The sequence below is a fragment of the Centroberyx affinis genome, unplaced genomic scaffold (assembly GCF_046629955.1).
Source record: "Centroberyx affinis isolate AG114_WGS23_722 - 3 ecotype Tasmania unplaced genomic scaffold, CSIRO-AGI_Caff_v1 ptg000367l_1, whole genome shotgun sequence".
Taxonomy (NCBI): Eukaryota; Metazoa; Chordata; class Actinopteri; order Beryciformes; family Berycidae; genus Centroberyx; species Centroberyx affinis.
Genome location: NW_027279038.1, coordinates 156,237 through 179,358, shown reverse-complemented (window position 1 = coordinate 179,358; position 23,122 = coordinate 156,237). Strand labels below are relative to the sequence as shown.

The window sequence follows — 23,122 nt, the reverse complement described above, 5'->3', positions numbered from 1 at the left end:
CCTAATTTCCTAATATTCCAGAAATTCCACGATCAGTGGGAACCAGGATTTTATAGGAGGGAGTTGTTTCTGTCTTTCTGTGTCCTGTACCACCACTCACCATGTGGCTTGTGGCAGATCACGCCTCCTAGCTCCTCCTCACACTCCGTGGCTTTCCAGAAGCCGTCAGTGTCCAGGTAGACACAGGAGCCGCTGGTTTCCTCTGAAGACCAGCGGCTGAACACGGTGTGACTGTGGTCGGTCCAGCGGTAGTGGATCCCGTCCTGAACACATACACCAAAAAAACAATAAATAAATAAAAACAAATCATGAAACCTGTGGAAAACTAGAGAAGTACACTACCGGTCAAAAGTTTGGGCACATGCATGCCTCTTTATATTTACTACATTTTAGAATAATAGTAATGACATCAAAACTATATATGAAGTAACACAAATAGAATTATGCAGTGACCAAAAAAATCTAAGCTATCTCATATTTTAGATGATTTAAAGTAGCCACACTTTGCCTTGATGGAAAGACAAAGGCTTTGGAAAGAAATTCATACATAGGCATCAACTTCACTATTTATATTTGTCGAAGAAACAAATTTCAAGCATTTAAGCATAAGCCTTTAGATCAAAATGGCTTTAAGATAATGAAAGACATAGTACATTCAATCAGGTGTGTCCAAACGTTTGACTGGTAGTGTATATGCATGATTTACAAAAAAAAGAAAAATGTGGTGAATTGGAATATGAATATGTTTGGTAATTTCATAAATATGAATTGTTTGGTACACTTACGTCTTCACTAAAGAGTCCGATCCACATGGGTGTGCGTGCACGGCTCACGTGCACGCTGAGGACGGACTGCAGGAAAGTGTCGGCCACACTTGCCAGGTTCATGTCTTTTAGATTGCACTGCTCCAGGGCCTCGAACCAGGTGAGATTCTTCTGCAGCAGCAGGATGGTGTGGTTGTTGACCTGGAAGGGCTCCGAGGGAACCTGGGGCTCCTCCGGCTTATCTGACATTAGAGAGAAGTTAGTAAGCCTTGTGTAACATCTTGATAGTAGGCTAAACCTCTGAACGAAACAGTTATTTCTTTGTATTTTCAACTGCTCAACGATGGAGGACGGTGTTATGAGACATTTCATCCTCAAGCAAATGACAAAGGAGTATTATTTTTACACAATTCTGCATTGTAATTTATTCTTCACAAGACGTTTCTGTTGGATCCCTGCTCTTATGAGCTAGCTTACTTGTCTCTATTGTGAAAAATGAGGCTTTATTATTTGTGTCAATTATGGAGAACCATCGATGTTGATTCAACTGCTTGGTCGTCTATAGCGGTTGATAAAAGTTAAGTTACTTACTGTCCCTTTAAAATGGAATGATCTAGAGGTACCCTATCAGACGTCAAAGTCTATGCTGCAAAAAATCTAAATAAATCTTTTATGTTCTGTATTGTTTTTGCAAAAATTAAGGGGAATTCTACAATGAAAATTAAATTCATAGATATAGCTCTTTGCGTGGCGGAAAATTCTAACTGGCACCTCTCAATAGGACTTTGGCTCTCATAAATTAATAGATGTGAACTCATGGAGAAAATTACATATATTTTAAAGAAGAAATATGATTGCTTTCTGAAAATTTGTCAGTCTACCCCAAAACCTTGCCTTTGTCAACAATGGAAGGATACAATACAGATATGATGAAGTGATTCTGTCCAAATTATCTCCCATGAAATTGGTCTAAATGTCTCTACCATGTTTTTTTTTTCCAGTTTTATGTTTGCTTTGTATGTTCTATATTCTGAAAAAAGGAAAATAAAAAATGGAAACATTTTAAAAACTTTTTGCAGTGTAATCTGATGTTAAGCAGTACCACACCTGCGGTGCACATAACTGTCTTGGTGGTCGTGATTTACCTGCATAGTGCTGGCAAATGCCCATATCTTGCTGCTCTGTGCAGGCGCCATAGTCCCAGGTACCCATCATGGCAGAGTTGGGGTTGTTGATCAAAAACACACACAACTCCATAGGGTCTGGAGCAAACGGCTACCACAAACAAACAAAATGACAATGTCTATTCAAATTGAGTCTTTTTTTTCCATTCAAAATGTATCTTTATCTTTATTATGAGCTACCATAGGCCAGTGCTAGAAGAGAACATATTCTAACTACTGAAGTAGCTGTAATGACATAGCAGAAGTGTTTTCCAGCTGAATTAACATCATGCATGGTAAAATACAACTCAGCATTGCGAATACAGAACTGAAGGAAAGGGGAAGTGAACTTACCTGGATGCGGACGGGCCTCAGCATGCCGTGAATCAGGGGGTTAAAATTGAGGAAGGAGACTGGGCTTTCATCTACCCATTCTGGGTCGTTAGTTTTCAGTTTCAGACCAATCCATATCTTCTCCATTTCCGTTATGTTTGGCAGCAGGGTGGTGATAAAGTCTAAATACAATCAATTAAAATAAATATTGGAGTGGTTCAATGTGGCATTTTGTGGCATGCAGTGATGTTGCACTTTGGTAGCAGATTCTGCTGAAAGCAGATTCTGACAATATATATAAAAACTAGTCATTTTACTTAATTTGTGAATCGCTTTCTTTACGTTATTAAACCTTTCAGTTTGAACAAGTGTAACAGCGACATCCGACCAGATTTCGGTGTTAAACTTGTTGTTTTAATAACATAAACAAAACTTAAAACAAATTCAGCAAAATTACTATTTTTTTTAATATACTGTATATTGTCAGAATCTGCTTTGTTTGCGTTTATGCTAGAAGTGTGATTGTCAGACCTGTTTCATACAATGGCAGTGAATGGAAAGAGAAAAAAAACACACAATTCTTCAATTTTAGGGTTATATCATGTCCAGGAAGCTACACAGCCCAAGGTACTACCAAAATTCAACATCACTTTAACTTAATCTGACCAGCTGCTGCTGTAAAACAAAAGCATGTTTTCTTGGTCAACATGAAATTAATATGGCTTAAAAAACAAGATGAGGCACGTGCCAGTTGACACCATGGGCATTACGATAGGCCTGACATGCTGACCATGCCTGCCATGTTCATTAACTGCAGTAGTGCCAGAAGAACAGCTGGGTGGATGTCCTCACCTTGCTCCACCTGGTCAGATATGGTGACCAGAGTTCCCTTCAGGGTCGTGCACATCTCATTGGCGTACTTGAATGACAGGTGCAGACTGGGCTTCATCACTGTGTAGCACTAGAAAATACAGGTCAGAATCACAATCAGTTAAGCCATGTGTTTACGTTTACAAGACGTACACAGACATGCATTGTTAGACACCAGCAGTGTATAATCTCATCCCTTGCTCACAGATGCCCAGCAAAAGGACGCAAAGGTAAAGTGTTTTTTCAATGATGGCCCATCTAAACAAAATAATTTTGTGTTTTTGTCAGCATGGGTGTATGTTCAAAATGTCATATCAAGACCACTTGGTAATGTGATAGCGTTAGTTATTGTCAGTTATTTTTATCAGCTGTAAGCAATCCAAAATAATTCAAATTCTTCATGTTTTGAGATCGTATTCAGTGGTGACAGCCATGTTGCTTGTGTCAACATCCCAGACTCACTGCCAGGCAAGTGATAACACTAAGTCAATATTTGGTTCAGCCTGTGTATTAGTAGGTTATCAAAGAGTCTACAGGTCCTAGGTAATTCACCAGCACCTGTATGGTCCATAGAGTGTTTGATACATTTTGAGACATTGGTGCTCTTGCTCCTTTCCACTCATGTTGGAAAAAAGACAATGTGTTCATCAGGAGATCCTGCTGTCTGTCTCTTTCTGTCAGCGATTTTACCATCTGATAACCAGCAGCTAGCGCTGAAAACTCTTATCTTTAAAGGAAAATTCCACCCTCGGATACAGAGGCACTGTTATATACACAGTATCATTAATCTGCAGTGTTCAATGCATTCCAGGAGTTATTTTGTGATGAAGTGTTGTAATTTACTTTTTTGGTGTGCCCACTTTCCCTCAACCTGTCTCATCCGCTTCTACTTCAGCTAGTGATTTCCTACATTTCCCAAAATGCCTTTTGACAAGCCCCAGGGAACGAACCTGAGCTTGTTGCTTTCAGCTGTGGGTTATACATGTAGTTGGATAGAGCAATAGTGTTAGTGTTGATAGCATTAGCAATAGTAAGAGAAAGAGATCTAGTTTTTCCCTGTCAAGATAAAGTGAGTCACGCCCCTAACTCAATACACAACATGTCTTGTGGCTGCGTTGCATTATGGACTATTTAGGCTACTGTCAGTGGAAAATTTGGTATCTCTTCCTCTTAAAAAATACCAAAGAAGAAAATGTACCCATGAATACATTGCCAGTAGCTGTTTTTTTAACAGTGGATTTCCCCTTTAAGTAAAAAAAAAAATCCCTTCATCCCTTTCCTCTTAGCTCTACTTTCTCTTTTCTTTTCGTAGCAGTTCTCTCTTACATGATCATTCCAGGGTTACAAGAATATTGGCAGATCTGAACCTTACACTCTTTTACTATTGGGCACTTTTAATGTTGGTGGCCCAGGAATGTACCCTTATTCTGCTGCTGCACTCATTGTGAGTCGATCTGTGTAAGAGTGTCAGCCAAACAAGCACTCAGTGTGTAGGAGAGTCAGACCTTGTCTCTGAAGGCCAAAGAGTTCTTCTGACAGGGATGCCCTCCGGCGTGAGGCTCCAGAGGGTTTCTCTCCACCGACGTGACGTTGTGCCGCTCACACACGAAGGGCAGCCGGCGCTCACAACTGTACTCATACTCTGTAAGTAAATATATGACAGCAAGCGTGTGTGTGTGTGAGTAAGAGAGACCACAAGCGCGCCTGACATTCAATTAATCATAATCAAATAAAATAATCAAATGCGCATGAAGCCTTTTCTGCTCTCTGTAGGGATTAACACCAGATTGGGTTTGCTACTAAGCTCAGCTGTATAGAAATAGAGTGATGTTTACTCACCCGGGAAGAGGTTTTCAGGACTGATAGAGGTGCATCTGCCCAGGAAAACTGAATGGTAGAAGTGCATCTGGCTGAACCTGGGACATAAAGCACACATTATTAAAGACAATGTCTGTGCTCGTAACATAATATTTTACTGTATATATATATATATATATATAGGAATGTGTCATAAATATTTGACTGTGTTTGTGAGAATAAGTGTGCGTGTCTGTATTGCTTTACGTCATTGGGTAGTATCGCCCAGGCTGTCTCATATCGGCCCACCAGCTTTGCTTGGGAGAACCTGACATCTGTTCAACAACATCACAAGTCTCAGAACGGCATCATGGGATTAAATAACAACATATGTAAGACATAACATATGCAATTTGGTGGATGCTTTTATCTAAAGTGCATGGACAGTAGCATGGGTGGCCCTAGTGGACTAATTACATCAAACTATAAATACAATATCTTATACGATATCCATCTTCCACCCCTTGATTGTTGAGTTTTTTTGGGGGTTTTTTTACAATATAGTTTTTTTCTTTTTGGTGAAGTCTGTGTTTTGTTCTACTGCTGGCTGTGTGGTGCCAACATTTCCTGCTGCTTCAGACTGCGCAGTTGTTTTATGATTAATCAACTAGTATATTTTTTCTTGCCCAGAACACACTGGAAAGAATCTCCACAGTCACAGGCTCCCACGAATCACCTATGGTGGCCCACGGGTGACAGTGGTTGTATTTACACATGAATATTGACAACTTGATGAAAAAATGCCCTATCAATTTTAATTTCACAGGCCTTTGATGAACTTTCAGTCATTTTTTGCCCCGAGCCCCAGTTAATTTCTGACACACACACACACACACACACACACACACACGCAAACAAACACACACACACACACACACAGAAATATATCAAAATATTATTCTAATAATATTTGGGACCGTAAACTCAGTGCGCTATTCATGACATAGCATGTTTTTTATTGTGAGTCTGTCCTGCCATGGTCAGATATGGTCTCCTGTCATTTACGTTTGATAGTTGCTGGTGGATCTGTGTGGCAGCAGTGAAGCTGAGTGGTGCAGCCAGTTGGCTACCATTCCCACTGCAAAAGAGTCTAGCCTCCTCAAACGTCAGCTTTGGCTCCGTCACAAACCAAAACTCCCGGCCATCTACAAATATGGACGTCTCATGGTGTCCACCTAAAAACATAACAGACAGCAGTCTAAAATCAGGATATATTGTGGACGGCAATAGTTGTGTGTGCTACCCATTGCAAAAGACAATGTTGAATCAGGAAAATTCTGGCCACTGATTGGTCAAAATTCTGGAGTCTAGACTCAAAAGACATTCATAGATTGGGCTTACCAGGATTGTACCAGTCGGGGTTCTTTGGTGTCTTTCCTGTTGAATCACAATCAAATAGTGAATTAGCCACAGAATATGACCAAAAGTGTTCAAATAACCCGATCGTGTTACATTCTAGTTCATTATTTTTGTTTTATTTATAAGCTCCTAAGGTTTTTAAATCACACTTGGACAAATGTTTATTTTATCACTTCACTACTGTGTTTTATCACTGTGCAAATAAATTAACTAAACTAATTAGATAGGCTATTATGTGGCTGCCAAATACCAGTGAAATACCAAATCCTTTTTATTAAACATCTATGAAATTACAAATCCCTTTTAATAAGCAGCCTTCATGAGGAAATGTGAGCTCTTCACAAACACAAAAAACACACACTTCAATGCAAGCACACATACAGATCATAGAAGTGTTTTGCCATGTAATCTTACCCCGGGGTATTTGGCAGACCCACTCCAGCCTGGCATCACAGTGGAATGGTGTTGCATAGAAAGGCCTAGGAGGGAAGTCGTGGAGCAGGAACTCAAACAAGTGCTTCAAGCTGTTCTTCATCGTCTGATGAGGGCAAAGATTGTTTGAATCAAAACTTGGAGAAAACATATTATCACAAGGAAAACATACAAACAAAAAAACATGACACTGCAACCCCTAACCCTGATTAATCAATGCTATCCTTCTGTCTGCTGATAGCATAAGACAGTCTGTGACATTATGGGTCTTGTTGCCATCTATCCAGTGATAGTTTATGAAGAATGACCTTCCTTGATTGCCAACACAAGCAACGTTAAGTGAGTGCAATGATCAAAGTCAGGTCAAAGCCAGAGCGTGCCAAGAGAAAAATATAATGGCACTCCTTCCATCTGGAACAGTGGTGTCATGGTGGGAGGGAAGTGATCCAACAACTTGGTGAAAGGTCAGTCAAAGAAAAGACAATATCATCATGGCCAGTCAGAACCGGCTGTATGACAGATGCACGTGACAATGTGCTCTTGATATGAAAAAAACAAAACAAAAAAATGTGTTGCACCACATTTTTTTTGTCTTTTCCTGCATTTTCCTTCAAGCCAGCATGTGGGAAATTAAATCACTGTGGTCAACGGGGGCGGATTTCAGCTGTAACATTTGTCATGACCACCCACAAACAGCTGAGCAAATGGCCTTGATCCACAGATCAGGCTGTACAGATCTACCCAGTCCGCCTTAAAAATGCCATGGCCCTTGTTAATCTGTCCCAAGTCCACCCAGCCTACCTTAAATGCTGCGCAGTCCCGATTGTATGCATCATCCTCATGGAAATCTTGGTGTAAAATACCCATAGACACCTGTTGCAGAGACATTAGAAAAAATAGACATTACACTCAGTAAACAATGTCTTTTATCAAGATGTAGTGAATCTGTCCAAACCAGTCATGGTGTGTTTTTACAAAAAAGTTGAACACAGAGCAGCAGGGTTATGCACTGAAAAAAAATGCTCATCTTAAAAAGGCATTTAATCTAATATTAAGTCCTCAAGTGTCATTTTCCTGTACAAGTAAGACATATGTATGCAGAGAGATAATTCCACTTGTTTCCCAATTCACTTTTACTTTTACTTTTCAAGAATTCTGTAGAATCAAGTGACTGTGTGTGAAATAAGGCAGATCACTCCACTGGTATCAAGATAATGTGACTTGATTCAAGAAAATTCTTGAAACAAGTTGATTTGCATTGGAAAAAAAAGTAATTATGTCACCCCATTTGAAGATTTTTTCACTTATTTTAATATTTTTTTTTCTGTGTGTTAGTTGTGCACTCACAGGTCGGCCATCGCTCCACTCCCAGGAGCGGTCTGCTGGGTTTCTCCTGTTCAGGCCGACCCAGAAGAAACGGTTATCACTGGAACAAGGACAACATGAGAAAACCACCGTCATTCATTACACTTTATTTACTGATCGGGATACAAACCATTAAAAGTTTATGTACCTTATCCAAACTGCATGATATCATTACTGTGTCAACTCTGCTTCTCCCCAAACAAGTGTGAAGTGTGAGATAGCAGATGGTGTGTGTTTATTTCAGTGTTCAAGTGAAGTACTGGGTGTTTACATGAGAAGCTTTCAGGAGGTTTAACTCTGAGGTATGTGTCTGGGAAGACAGACCTGCATGTTTAGCATTCATCTGTTGTGAACAGACTGGCACTACCAGTCTGAGATGGAATGATTCCCACACACATGTATAAACAAACACACACACACACACACAAACGTTTTTGCGTGATGTGTGTGTGTGTAGGGGTGTAACAACATTCTAAATGGATTTGTTGATGTCTTTATTACTACCAAGGGTGGAAGTAATCAATTCCATTTACTCACGTTACTGTGTACTTTTAGTATATTTTTACTGAAGTATTGCACTTAGCTACATTTTAAGTCATATCCATTACAGAGTACAAATTTTGTGTCTCTCCATAAGCAGCAGAAATTGGACAATTGTAAATCGGCCGATTGTGGAGTGATTTGCAGTGAACACTGGTCAGCAAAGAAGAGAAGAGTAGCTTTTATTAGTGGCTTTAATTTGTACACTTAATTTTATAATATCTTTTTTTTCCAATTAAAAGAAATCAGATTGAACTCTGTACCCTCATCCTTTTAGAACAAAAAATGTAACAATGTTCTTTATGACTACATGTTAAATTAGCTACTTTTTACTTTTACTTAAGTAGACTTTTATGTGAGTGTGTGTGTGTGTGTGTGTGTGTGTGTGTGTGTGTGTGTGTGTGTGTGTGTGTGTGTGTGTGTGTGTGTGTGTACCTGATGGTGTCTCTCATGACGTAGTGCAGGGCCAACATCTCCTCCTGCTGCGTGAAGCTGGGCAGGTTGGCCCCCAGAGCCTGACAAAACCTCTCTGCTTCCTCCCAGGAGCGCTTCCTGCTCAGCCGCTCCTCATGGAACACCTGACAAGGCGACACAGTTCACAACAGCTCCTGCCTGTCTGTCCCACAGCACCAAGGCTGCTGATGGGGGAGGACACAGTCCACATACACAAAGGGCTGGGCAATACGGTGGAAATTAATATCACGATAATTATACGTTTTTTTTTTCAGTGTCAATATATGTATCACGATATGGCTGATGTGTGCAAAATCACTTAACAAACTCATTTTCATCGCACTGAATTTTTAAATAATATTCCTCAAGAAAAAAGGTAGTTTTGCACAATTTTTTTTAACAATGTAAAAAAAGAGTTTCAATGTTTTGGTGGTCAGACCAAATGTATTTATTTATTATATTCTATCCATTTATTTATTTTATTCTACTATACTAACTACTCCATTTATGCCTGATGAAGGTCTGATGACCGAAACGTCGCATTAAAAGTTTTAACTGCAAGTCTGAAGCAGTGTGCGTGTGTCTTTTTTACACTGTAAATAATATTCCTCAAAATGTTTTATACCTCATTTTGAGTTTTTAAATAAAATTGGCTTGTTATCATCAATATAGACAACAGAATTGTGTATCACAATATCACATGAAAGATGACATGATTGTACTGAGAGATGATAACGATAATATTGAATTATTGCCCAGCCCTGCGTACATACAAGTATTCAAGGACACAATCACACACACACACCTTGTAGCAGTATTTGATGGTTGGTCTGGACATCCATCCATTAGGACAAGGTATGTCGGGGTTGGGCTCTGGTTCTGGAGGCGGTGGCGAAGTGATGTCTCTCTTACAAATGGTGCCGGCTTTAAAAATGGTGCAGTTCTTCACCTCCCACTTGCCCAGGGGTTTTGCTGTGGACATGACTGCACAACCTCCAGGCCGGTCTGACAGACACAAGCAGATACAGCACAAAGAAAATAATCATATTGTACAAAATTGAAGGTACAGATGCAAGTATGAGAAAGAAACAATCCTGTTCACGTATAGACACAGATCAAAACACACACAGCTTGCGCCACTTGGTATGGCTGGCCAAAATCACTATACAATAGTTGTACTAATATTACTAAAACACTAATGTGCTGTTTGTGACTGCACAGTCAGTGTGCTGTTCATGTCTAATACTAAACTCAAAGACAAGAAAAGAGCCTGTACCCTGATTTGGTAGGGCATAGAACCTCAATAAGGAAATCAGGGAGTTGAGACAGCAATAAGAGTTCATTAATAAGAGATGGTACAAAAAAAGTGTACCAAAAGTACCAAAGAATAATTACTATCATATTTCAGTCCACCAGGCCATCATCAGTGCAAAGAACATATCACGTACAAATAGAATTGGATGATGAGTTACAGGTGTAGACAGCAAATTGGCTGAGGCTCACACAGGATAATTGCATATAATACTGGTGCGGCTAGGGGAGCATATAGCATTCATACTGTGGTTTCCCTTCTGTCCAAGCATTATTCTAGATTAACATTCCCCCTGTGGACTCTTCATGCACCCCTTGCCTTTTAGTACGGAAAACAAGCTGGGGTTATGTGAAAAATGCTTCAAGTTTGCCACTTTTAAACAACAGTATTGTATGGAATTTTCCTTGTCTCGTTAAATTACACTTTTTGCTGTATCAGCTCTCTGATTTCCCTTTTTGAGGCTTTTTTATGTCCTAGCAAATCAGTGTGTGGGTTCCTCTTTTGTCTAATGTTGGTGTATGATTCATCTGAACCTCCGCATCTGAAGAAACCACCAACTACTTTGGCAAGACAATTCAGCACTTTATAATACGGTACTAGTGGATTTATCCAGCAGCAATAAAGCCAAGCAGTGTGGTCTATACTAACCTGGTTCAAACCAGCCCCAGTTGGTGTATGTAACCGCACCCTGTGCTCCATCCTGGCTCAGCCACTGGTACTCCCCTGTGTTCTTAATGTCCTGGAGCCCTATCCAAAAATACTGAGGTTCCCTACTGATCTGCTCCCCAAGCAGACGGCTGATAAAAGCCTGCTCGAACCTGGAAAGAACAATAAAATATGAGTGCTTTTTCCTGCTCAAACATAGAAAAGACAGTTAAAATGGTGTTACAGTGGCATGCTGGCATGAAAGAGCCATAATAATGTTTTTCTGTAGAAATTCAGCTCTTCTTTTGAAATGGTACCAGGAAAGCTTTTATGTGGACAACTGAGGAAAAAAACAAGTGACAAAGTGTCACTCTTTGATCAGAAAGGAGGGTCACAATTTGAACAAACTCCTACCTGTTTCTTATGGTGATGTTACAGCGGTCTTTGAAGGACACTTCCTTGCGGTTCACTTGATAGCAGGAGTTGCCGTGTCTCCTCCACCCCTGAGGGAAGGAGAGTTGTACCTCGATCACAGAACTTCAGCATGATCAGTTGAATCTCTCAGGCCAACAAAAATCTGCACCCATACTGTTCTACTAGGGATGGGACGATATATTGAAATTAAATATATCGCAATACAAAAATGTGACAATATGTATCGTGGAGCAGGACATTGAATCGCAATATTAGCTACATTTTATTCTGCTGTAGTAATCACAAATGAGGCAGCTTGCCCAACAGAATTTTACAAGCTCTCCATCCAAATGATATTTTCTGCACTTTGTAATGATATTTTTAAATTGTTGTTTACATTCTAGCAAGCCAATGTCATTGCTAGAAACACTTGTGGCTCAGAAATAAACATAATTCTGCAGTCATACTTTGTTGTCATTGAACTTTTATTTATTTCATCGCATCGTGGTTGTATCGAATCATGAACCCCATATTGCATAATCAAATCGTATCGTGAGACAAGCATATCGTCCCATCCCTATGTACTACCATATTTAAAAAGGTACTGCAAAATACTGCAGGCCTCCCTTGGTAAAACATACTGTAGATGAAAGCATACACGCAAAAATCAGGTCACACTGACAATACTTACATCCTCCGGCGGACATCTGGCCACTGTCGCTGACTCCCTGACCTCTCCTTTCTTCTGACACATGAAAGGTAGTTTTTCACTGCAATTCCCGACCATCCAACCATGAGACTGGGGAGAACGGACACAGGTTTGATTTTGCAGACCCAAAAATAACAAACTGGAACAGACGATCATAAGAAGACACACAAACACGATCTAGGTGATACGCACACACCCCACACACACAGGGTACAACACAAAAAGCAGGATATGATGGGTGGGGTTATACAAAAGCGCAAGCACATACATGCACACACACACACACACACACACACACACACACACACTCACCATTCCAGAGTAGAAGACACAGCTGGGATCCTGTGTAGGCTGGGAAGGCTGGTTTGGGCCCCAGTAAGCGAAGGTGACGGGTGCCTGGTCGGCCCAGTTGAAGACAGTGGCGCTCATGTTTGTACCGATCAGACCAATCCACACATCCAATAACTGGTTATCTGATGGACCACAACAAACATGAGCATGTCATTTTAAGGAAACTTTTAAGATGTGAAATTAAAGTCAAGCAGTCAAGGCAGGGGGTCAGGTGAGAAAACATTCTGGGTTCAGCCCTTGTTTCTTCCATGGTTAAAACTGCACAGCAAAAAAATGTCCAATTTAACTCATATAATTCTGAGTTGAGTGTTGAAATCCTATGTTTCTCGAAAAACAAATGAAAAAAAAAACTGCCATAGGGATGCGATCATTTCAATGCAAATCAACATGTTTCAAGAATTTTCTAGACTCAAGTGACGTTATCTGGATATGGGTGGGGTCATCTGCCTTATTTCAAGACGATGTCAGTGTCTTGCCTAATTCTTTGCATTGGGATTCATAGGGGTCTGGACGCAAGCCTATCCACGACTGATTCACTGACGGAACCTCTTCTAGTTGTCAGTTATCAAAATCTTTGACCAATCACAATAGCAAAGCAGATTGACGTAATCTGGAAGCACCTTAGAGCTAACAACAATCATGGCGGTGTTCACTTCCAACCTTTTAAACATGCTGATTGTTTTATTTCATCGATGCCATTAAGTTTTTTGAGGACCGATGAAATCAATAAATCTTAGCTTGCTATCCATCCAATTCCTTTGCCGGTGCTTTCATTGTGTTAGTTGTTGTTGCGCTCTGTAACACTCATTATAAGTAGGTTTGTCCCGCCTACATCAACCATCCAATCAGGTATGTCGGACAGATACTGTCTGACATGACTGTCAGTGGATAGGCTTGCGTCCAGACCCCTTCATGGGGGCTGGACACCAGGCAAACCGGATTCTACTACATTTTTGAAACAAGCCAACCTGCATTGGAGACGTGAAGTGAAATTAGCTCACGCCACTGACAGATATTTCCCTTGTTTTGAGACGAGTAAGATTTTAGGACTGAATGGGCCTTTGTTGGACTAAGATACGAGATCATATACTAAGAGAGCATATCCATATTTACCTGCATGGAAATTAGTGCTGATCATTTCCTTGCTGTCCAGGGAGTGCAGGCTGGCCAGAGAGCCTCCCCCTCCTCCCTCTGTGTTCTCACAGTGTGACTGGGCGTCTGCGAAGCCCAGCGGCGTGTCTTTCACCAACATGTAGCACCAGCCGCTCCATGGGACCCAGTTGTCCACACACACTGTATCGTTATACACAGACGACTCTGCATAGAGGGAGAAAGAGAGGGAGAGAGAGCAAGACAGACAGATACCGGAAGAGAGGGAGTGAGAAAAGGCAACTATTGATTCTGCATCCAATGTTGAGAGAACAAAACCACACCATCAACAACTGTATGTATAACATTTTGGGGGGAATATGACTTAAGGTTCGGATATGCTTCATCAGAAGTGCTTCTGAGAACCGCCCGAAACAAACTTCTGAAAGCCCTGAACCTTCATGGTTTTTCAGAACATTATGATATCTCGGAGGTGCTGCAGGCTGTACGTCAAAAACAAGCAGCTCCACCTACAACTCCTGCAGCTGTAGCTCTCCATCTCTCCCCCTGCAGCTCCCAAGCCAAGGCAAGTGCCTTGGCTTTTGCATCTCGTTTTTTGGCTTTGTTGAGCTTGTCATGTAAACGCAGTGTTTCCCCTATATATATTCTACTGTGGCTGGCCACCACGGTAAGATAATAACAAGCCATGCTAAAAATATTTTCAAAAATAATTGTATTTTTGGCCGAAATGGTCTCACTTGGTAGGCTAAGCTGCTGTTAGAACCAGTGTTTCTAGGCGCGGCTGTTGAAAATGCGTCAGATTTTTTTGCCTATGTAGCCTATTTCTGCTGAGACACACTATGATCAAAGTGACAAATGGCAACATGTGGTCACAGACAGAGCAACAGAAACACGCAGACACACTGCTGCCTCATTCAGTCATTTCTATAGTAACTGTTTCTATAATCATTAATTTCCTACAATAACTGCACCTACAATGTTTCTATAATCATTCAGTCATTTCCTATAGTAACTGCTATAGTGTTTCTCCCCCGGACCGTGCCGCCGTGATAAGATAAAATGCTAGGGGAAACACTGGATAAATGCGGCATCCCAGCCTCTGCTGTCTCCCTCCAGGAGTTGAAAGCTTCGCAGCGGTCTACACAGCAGCTTACCGGAAGTTGCTCTAAGGAGAAGCTACAGGTAGAAATTTGCAGCTCCCTCCAATTCCCAGCCCCCTTCACACTTCATTGCACTTGGCCAATCGCTGCAACGGTGGGCGGTGTGTTCTGTTTCTGAGAGTCACCCCCCCGCCAAAAAAAACCCATCTGAAACCCTCTCAGAACTAAGCATAAACCAAGCTTTAGAAGACAGGTCAGCACAGAAAAGGAAAGTAACACCTAACCTACCTGCTTTTGCTGTGTGAGAAGCGTTCACACTCTTCTTGCAGACATACGGCAGACGTTCGCTGCACGACTCGGATTCATAGTTCTGTTTAGAGTTCAGCACTCCACAGTCTGATTCTGTAATCAGGGTGGTGGATGGCATTCCTGTCACACAAATGCATACATACATACATACACACACACACACACACACACACACACACACACACACAAAATCAGTGAATGACTGTGACAGCAGACCAGAGAAGATACTAAGTGGCGTTTACCTCTACGCATCTTTCTAGATTCATTTTTCTAATCGGATTTCAGACATAAGACATAAGAACAATATGTTGTTCAACATGCTGCTGCCAGTAAAAGTAAAGCCTTTGACACATTGTGAATAATAGCCATAAACAGCTTAGATCAGTATTAGGCTGGATGGCTGCAGAAATTTCGCAGGTCAGAAAGCAGAGTAAGGACAACACTTCCCCTCTGACACAGAAAACAGCATGACGAATGACAAATAGCTTGAAGGTTTTATAAAGCATTCCATTCAGTACCATTAATGGGTTATTCAACAACGCTAACAATCCCAATGCCACACTGTGTCCAATAACCAGTCACAATGAGCTTGTTTACAACACTGGCCTCATTGTTTCTCTGACTGACACTGAGTCTCAGTTTATAGAAGGGAAGCAACAACAGCACAGCTTGACCATTAGGGCTGAAAGATGAATTGAAAAAATATTGAAATCCCGGTACTGATTGCTGCAATTATCAGATCATAAGAGGATGTAGTTTTCCCTCTTAGAAGAAAAGGTGTTCAGACAGCTTCCTAAACATGTTTTTCTAGGGCCATGTACAATCCCTGGCCTGCAAATCAAGTTGCATGCCAGAAAAAAACAAAACAAATTTTTCAGACTGTCCAAACCCCAAGCATTAGCATCTCATCTAATTTTATAGGTGATGAAAGAGAAAATATGTAGGAAAATAGGTATCGACATATCTCACAATTCCTGTCACAAACACAACAGTAAAAATAGCAATATGACTTTGTCAACATTGTGCAGCCTTTTCTACCATGACTAGGCCTGAGCTCAATGCTTCTCAACTGTTGGGCGGAGACCAAAAAGCGCAGACATGTGATGTTTCTGAAACGATTATGAAACATTTCTTTTTAATTTGATAAGATATGTATCCCTTATTCCAAACACTCTCCCAAAACCTTTACAATGATGATGGAATGAGGCAAGAATTAAGAAGTAACAGAACGGAAAGAAAAAGTAAATAAAACAATGATACCACCATCATCGCAAAAACGTGTGTCTCACCTGATTCCCAGCGCAGGTAGGAGAGAGGGGAGCCATCTGACCACTGCCAGCCCTGAGATGTGTCCAGCTGGTGAAGGCCGATCCACATCTTTTCAGGCATTCTGCCCAGGCCGCCCACTACTACAACACACACACACACACACACACACACAGCACACATATTACACAACAGCACAGGAATGAACAGAGATAAATCATGAGTCTAATATGAGCAAATTAGATCATTTTCTACCAGTGAATGTAATATAATAAAATAAGGATACTGTAAATGGACCAAGAAGATAGATAGATAGGACACTGCTACAGTGAAGTCCAAACTGGAACTGTAAAGGTTTGTACGAGCCAGTACAACCCAATCCAACTCATCATCCTTTATAAAATAGTTGTGGAGCGTTATTCTTAAGTGAAACTGACAAGAGGTTATTTTAAGCGAAGCCATCAGCCTGTTTGGCCAGTTTACAGGAATTGTTTTTGATCTAACCAGAACAGTCACTCCCGACATGGTGTTCAACTATCAGCTCAAGACACTGACTGAAGCTTCTTTCATAACAAGACAACAACCAACAACAAACACCAATAACCAGTTGGTTCCAGATTTGTTGCTTCTTTCTTTATTTCCTAAGAATTTGCTGCGCTCCGTTGTAAACAACATTAACTTAAAACAAGAGCGTCAGAAGCTCTGACTGCATGTGACACCCTCAAGACACAACAACTGGGATCAAAATCAAGCAAAAGCCCTATCGTTAAAGAGGTGCTTCACCACACTGATGACACATTCAGGCCATTATTGGGGGTTAAGTGCTTGAACTATGGTTAGATTACATCTGAAATATTTAAATTGTTTGTTCAACTTTGTCTAAATTCTTCTTCTTTTTCATTAAATTATCTTATGTAAAACTTACGGAAAACATGTAGTGCATCGATCATCTGTGCTGTCAGTGTTCTTTGAGACTGAAATAGCATGGGTCATAATTCAACATTTTCCAAAATGATAAGTTGGTTATAGTGCTCACTGTACCAGATACTTCAAGGCAGGTCATTTTCAGTTCTAAACCCTCTGTCATTATAGCCTAGCATAAATCATTTTAAGAGATTTTCTGTCAAAAATAGGAAATAAGATTGGAGCACCTCAGTTAGAGAGCTAAGAATCAATTACAGTCACACAATACTGTGAAGCAAACCAACTGACTGCCTATCATACCATTATATGCAAAGTTGCAAACTCCATGTCATGGAAAATTTAACAAAATCAAAGGAATTTTAACCAAAAGAAAGTAAATTAGCTTTCATCTTGCAAAACTAACCTGGTGTTAGTTTGTCCCATATCCTTAGCCCTGCTCTAATACCATGAACAAGATTTAGCAGATTTAATTAGCAGATTTAAAGAGTAACTCCAAGCTAAAACTCTTTTTTTGAGTTGTAAACTAGTATTTAGTGCTATGCAGTTATGAAATACAACAATGCCGGTCATATTGTCAACATCTGAGTACAAATGTACCGGTGACGTATTTATCTCATTCAACCTGGCTGATTTTGCCCTCCAGTGGTTAAAATGAGCAGTTGGAGATGCAGCTGTGCACGAGGACAACTGGCATAAGATACGACATTTGATAAAGAACTGTTTCCACCCCCAGTATAAAGGTAGATTTGAGACACTCCGCCCCGTTGCCCTTCTCACCAACCCGCCCAAACCCCAAAACCCACTCCTTTCCTCCGCTCTTGACGCCAACGTTCTTGCATTTTTCAAAATCGAACAGTAGGCGGAGAGACGCTCAAACTGGGCGCAAAATGACTCGAAACAAAAAGAGGAAGGCTACACTTGCACTTTTACACTAGAAGTTTGTTAGTAGCAAAGGGCAGTGAGTCAGTCTTACAGGTGGTGGAGGAGAGTTCCTCTGGAGCAGACAGGCTGAGCAGATCAGCTCCCTGGCTGCGACACGAGTCCAGAGCTTCCTGCCAGGTCACTGCTGCACTGGTAACAAACTCATAGCAGGATTCCCCTTCTGGCCCCGCAAACAGAGTCTGGCAACCTTCCTCTGTGAAGACAAGGAGAGAGTGTGAGTGTGTGTGTAATGTGTATTATTCAGTTCTGTTGATCCTGGATGTGTTTTAACATTTTTCATTAGAGAGAGAGAAAAAAAACTAAAGAAAATAGCCTGCACGCATTCATTTGATAGTAGACATTTTAGGTCATTGTTATCAAAGACTGCATGCTGGAAAATAACCAGCCATGCCAAGGAAATGGAGGAGACAAATTTAGATTGCCCTCACATTAATGGCAACCAGGAAATTCTATGTCATATTCAAAATGGTTTGGTGAACGTCTGCTGGTCTCCATAGTCACTATCGTAACAAGCAAAAGGGCTGACAATGATGAGAAGTAATGAAATGCAACATGCCAGGTTTTAGGCAGTGTCCCATCTTTTTGTCTTGGTCATGGTCAGAGGTGGTGGCACACCAGGACAGTCCGGGGGAGTTTTCATCTGGGAGGCAGCCGTAATGCCAGCTGCCGTTGTAGTGGAAGGGGAACTCGCAGGGAGCGCCGGCAGAGTTCCCATCGGTGGTGTGGACGACTACACAGAGGGGAGAGAGGAGCAGAGACAACAAAGACAAAACTTTTACACCGATTACAAGCCTCTGGCATTCACGTCACTTGTGAAAAAAACCCCAACTGAAATCATGTCAGGACAGTGATCGGTTGAAAGTGAACTGAGAGGTGGTGTGGTGTTGCGTAACACCAAACCGCCTCGCCATCTCATGACACGCAAACACAGGCCAAGCAGAAAATTTCCATAAAATGAGACCAAAATAAACTAAATTGAGTGAATAAGACTCAACAAGGAGAAACAGTATGACAAAAATGTATTACAAGATTACAAGAAACAGAAATAAGAAATTAAAATAACAAAAAGGCTCTCATTCTGTATTTAAAATTGAGTCCACAGTGTAGCTCCTCTATATCCAATGTCTGTCTTATTTTATTACGGAGATAGCCAAAACCACTCAAGACTCTGTTTATTTCTTCTGGACACACATCTAGAAAAAACTACTTAAAAAAACTACTAAGAAAACTACTCTAAGTGCTACTTATATGCTTGCCAGATGTGAGTGTCTTTCCAAATCATGAAACAAGTTTTTTTCTATGACAGTCGTGGATACAAACAACACCTTTCATATTTTAGCAGCACCACTTGTTGAGGCAACAAAAGGTTTGTAGAAAGATGTTACAAGTCATATCTTAACAGTCTGAGATAACATCACAACTGCTGAGTGACAAATACAGAAATCCAAAACACAATGATAACGTCATTTATCGTAATAGAACTGAAATGTAAGGGGGGTTGAGAGGGGGTTGAAATTCCAATAGTGAGATGCGTTTTCCAAAACAGAGTACAGGCCGGAAAGTGAGTTTTGATATCCAGAAATCTCAGCATCTGGTGAAGTAATCACTGTGTCACTGGTATTGATCAATAATCCTATTAAATCCCCTCAGATATATTATTGTTATTTTGTGCACTTTAGTTTTTTAGTTATTTACAGGCACAGTTTTTCTGCTGACCACCACATGTCCTATATTGCATTAGCAGAAGTCCATCATATCCTTGGTTATATACAGTAGGGAGTCAACTGGTATAATGAATTATTGTTGTTTTTGAGTTGTTGTGTTGTTAGCCAATATACAAGATTAAGTATTACTGTTTGGGCAGGTTTAGTACATTTTAGGCATGGTTACTGAAATTAGCTAAAAAGCTAAAGCAATTTCCTTTGGTATGTTATTGTGCATTCATGTGTTATCAGATATAGTGGAAAAAAACAAATTTCCAGGAAATTTCACATGAACGGCCTCCAAAGTCAGATAATTAAGTCAGAAAAATGGCCAACTGGACTCCGAGCTGTGAACCGTGACTAGCCTACAGCCTACATTTATAGACAGTTTGGGCATGTTGTATACAGAAAAAGAGATCACATGAAATTTGGGGAAATTCTATTGCTTTACACAGTAAGCAGAACTTAAAATATTTTTAACATGCAGGGGATTTTAAACGCATCAGAACAGGTTAATGAAACAAAAGTAAAAGCAAGCTTGTATCTTGCCCTGCACAGGCCTATATATAACATTTGTCACCTGACACTGAACAAATGAATACAATTAAAGCCACTCAACAATCATAAGCAAACCAGGAGGAATTCCCCCAGTTTACCAAGGACACAGACTTTCCACTGATTACACTTCAGCTCTCAAGTTTTCAAAGTAGGTCGATCCCTTCAACTAACCACACAGAGATAACAGAGATAACAAACCACCAATCAAGCTCTTTTAACCACGCGTAAACGCTACAGTTCAACTACGTAAAAACCAGTTTGTTCACGTGTCACCAAAGTGGAGGCTGTAAATCCAGGACTGTAAAACATCACAAGGTTGGTATAAATTCAGCTTCAGGGACTGGATTCACTTTCAGAATTAACATACTCAAAAGTACATTCACACTACATTTAACACACTACATTCAATCCTTTGCCTCAGACCTCTTCAGTCCTCACTTTTCTTACTGCTTTCAGCTCTGTAAGCAGTCTCTCCCTCACACAGGGGAAAGCACGCTCACCTCGGTACGGCCGCTGGCAGATGTTGTCCTGGGACCCGTCTCTCCTCCAGGCATCGCTCGAGTCCCGCTTGGCACCGACTTTGCCGTTGCTGACGGTCAGGCCCATCTGGTAAGCGGTGTAAAGAGCCCCTTCCAGGCAACGCCACCACAGCATGCTGTTGGAGCCTTTGGAGCCACAGTCGAACAGGGACAGGGTCTTGGACCGTAGCTCCAACCCCAGGCAGAGGGACGTGTGTACGTGGAAGAGCCGGTGGCCCGAACCCCACTTCCACCACTGGGACCCAGTGCTAGTGCTGCAGGAGGCGAGGCTCACACCTGCTGGGGCCTCTGCCACCAGACACTTCCCTGTGCTGGTGTGCTGGATGGTGAACGCATCGCCGTCTGTGATGATAGAGCAAAACAGAGGGAATATCAGTGTCCAAAAGGATGCGGTTACCTCAACCATACATCTCCCGAGTGTCTTTTGTCTCCATCAAGATCTAAGTTGAGGCTACAGGGCTTAAATTAGTGCTACTGGTTGTTTGTGATAGGTGGAACAGACAAAAAAACTAAAATCCTTGATTTATAAAAAAGGACTCAAATTATTTGTATTTAGTGACGTCATGCACATCAAAACATTTCCCATACAGTTGTTAAGCGTACTGGACATAATAAGGGGTGATTATAACAAAATTAGAAGGGAACGATAGCCAGGCAAAATTTAAAAAAAATTACACACACCTACGCAGTCACTTTACTTGAAGGACTAACGTTATACTTTCCAAATAAAATGGTAAAAAAAAAAAAAATCTTATCACAGCTTCACTTGCGGCCAATTAGGTCTAACGTTAGGCCTATATAGTGTACTGAATATAAACAAAATTATGAGTGGTTGTAAATGACCATTGTTTATGGATGTAACAGGTACAGGCCACACATGACTTACAACTGGGGAGGCAGGGAGGAAGTAGCGATGAGTGTGCAATTTGTTTGCCTGTCAAATGTAGCATGGTAGCAAATTCATTTCGGAACGGAAACGAGGTCAAATTACTTAACAACTAACGTTAAAAGTTAACGTTAGTTGTTAACTGGCACATTTAAATTGTCTCCGTCATTGATCTGGATCAGGTCTCGCTTCGGTGGGCGGTTATCAACTGCGCCGAATTTGAACTGCAGAAAAGCCTTTGTCGTAGTTGTAAATACGTTACAGGACATGGCACATAGCGTTAAATGAAACGTCGTAGGTTGAGGTACTTACCAGAATTTACAGCCTGCGCACAAGTTCCCAAGAAAAGTGTCGTCTCCCACACAATCAAGAAACAAAGGCAAAGTGTTGCTTTGGGTATTTTCAACATGGTCACCACAAAGTCTCTTTTTCGGATTCATACAGAATATGCCTCCCGGCGAGTTGAGCTGTGAATATAGGCCGATCAATATTTGAGCTCCTAACCGAAACTGATCATCTAACTAACTAACTCACTTGTCCCAACTGTCAACTGTAGACCGAGTCCCGTTCTGACACGAGCGTCAAGCTAGCGAGAATATAATATACAACTTCCGGTTAGAACTTTCAATATAAAACCCCCCCGGTGGTGACGGATGCACGTCCACCCACCTCAATGTAAACCAATGAGATCAAGGTAAATCTTCTATGGCTATAAGCGTGTCTATTAGTATCTGTTAGTGTGTGTCTTCAATGTCTCTCCTTGTGGTATGTTTTATTTTTTAAATAATTGAGCCATCAGAAAGATATTTGCCTGACGTTCAGTGCATGTACGGAGGTGTCTACCATAAGGCAACATGGGCTGTCTTTTCCTGCAGTTGTGGGCTATAATCTAATCTAATCTAATCTAATCTAATCTATAGATCTCTATACCAGAGAACATGAAAGGATGTCTACTATTTTGAAAAGGTTATTTTAAACTATAGAATGGCACAACTGCTCTTAAAGGCAACACAATGGAAGGTCCGGTACCATACTTTTTTCCCAAACCTAAAAAATGTACACTTTAATTTTGAAGGCAACATCACCCAAATTCCGGTCTTATCCTGTTTTTTTACGGCTAGCTTGACGCAGCTCGATCTGACTGTTTCACTTTCTAGGTTAGTAACTCACATTCCCTGATAGCCAGGATAATATCCTATGATTACTTCGCACAGACAT

General features: G+C 40.9%; 1 protein-coding gene across 3 annotated transcripts in view; it reads right to left on the bottom strand.

Moving 5' to 3' along the window:
• The window catches only part of ly75 (lymphocyte antigen 75), a 30,532-nt gene extending 8,081 nt beyond the window's left edge, over positions 1-22,451 (bottom strand). For 2 of the 3 annotated variants that reach the window (XM_071515715.1, XM_071515718.1), the window contains exons 1-26: positions 22,217-22,451; positions 20,980-21,360; positions 18,775-18,948; positions 18,250-18,411; positions 16,376-16,495; positions 15,066-15,206; positions 13,681-13,884; positions 12,529-12,689; positions 12,199-12,306; positions 11,508-11,596; positions 11,097-11,266; positions 9,942-10,141; positions 9,119-9,261; positions 8,126-8,204; positions 7,580-7,651; positions 6,761-6,884; positions 6,329-6,364; positions 5,993-6,162; positions 5,195-5,262; positions 4,970-5,046; positions 4,636-4,772; positions 3,113-3,221; positions 2,282-2,442; positions 1,910-2,039; positions 786-1,006; positions 101-263 (exon numbers count right to left, since the gene is read on the bottom strand). In XM_071515715.1, the coding sequence (XP_071371816.1) occupies positions 101-263; positions 786-1,006; positions 1,910-2,039; positions 2,282-2,442; positions 3,113-3,221; positions 4,636-4,772; positions 4,970-5,046; positions 5,195-5,262; positions 5,993-6,162; positions 6,329-6,364; positions 6,761-6,884; positions 7,580-7,651; positions 8,126-8,204; positions 9,119-9,261; positions 9,942-10,141; positions 11,097-11,266; positions 11,508-11,596; positions 12,199-12,306; positions 12,529-12,689; positions 13,681-13,884; positions 15,066-15,206; positions 16,376-16,495; positions 18,250-18,411; positions 18,775-18,948; positions 20,980-21,360; positions 22,217-22,313 (3,697 nt within the window). In that variant the 5' untranslated portion in view covers positions 22,314-22,451. The remainder of the gene's footprint in view (positions 1-100; positions 264-785; positions 1,007-1,909; positions 2,040-2,281; positions 2,443-3,112; positions 3,222-4,635; positions 4,773-4,969; positions 5,047-5,194; positions 5,263-5,992; positions 6,163-6,328; positions 6,365-6,760; positions 6,885-7,579; positions 7,652-8,125; positions 8,205-9,118; positions 9,262-9,941; positions 10,142-11,096; positions 11,267-11,507; positions 11,597-12,198; positions 12,307-12,528; positions 12,690-13,680; positions 13,885-15,065; positions 15,207-16,375; positions 16,496-18,249; positions 18,412-18,774; positions 18,949-20,979; positions 21,361-22,216) is intronic. The other variant, XM_071515717.1, reaches the window with a different exon arrangement.
• Between the last annotated feature and the right edge of the window lie 671 nt (positions 22,452-23,122).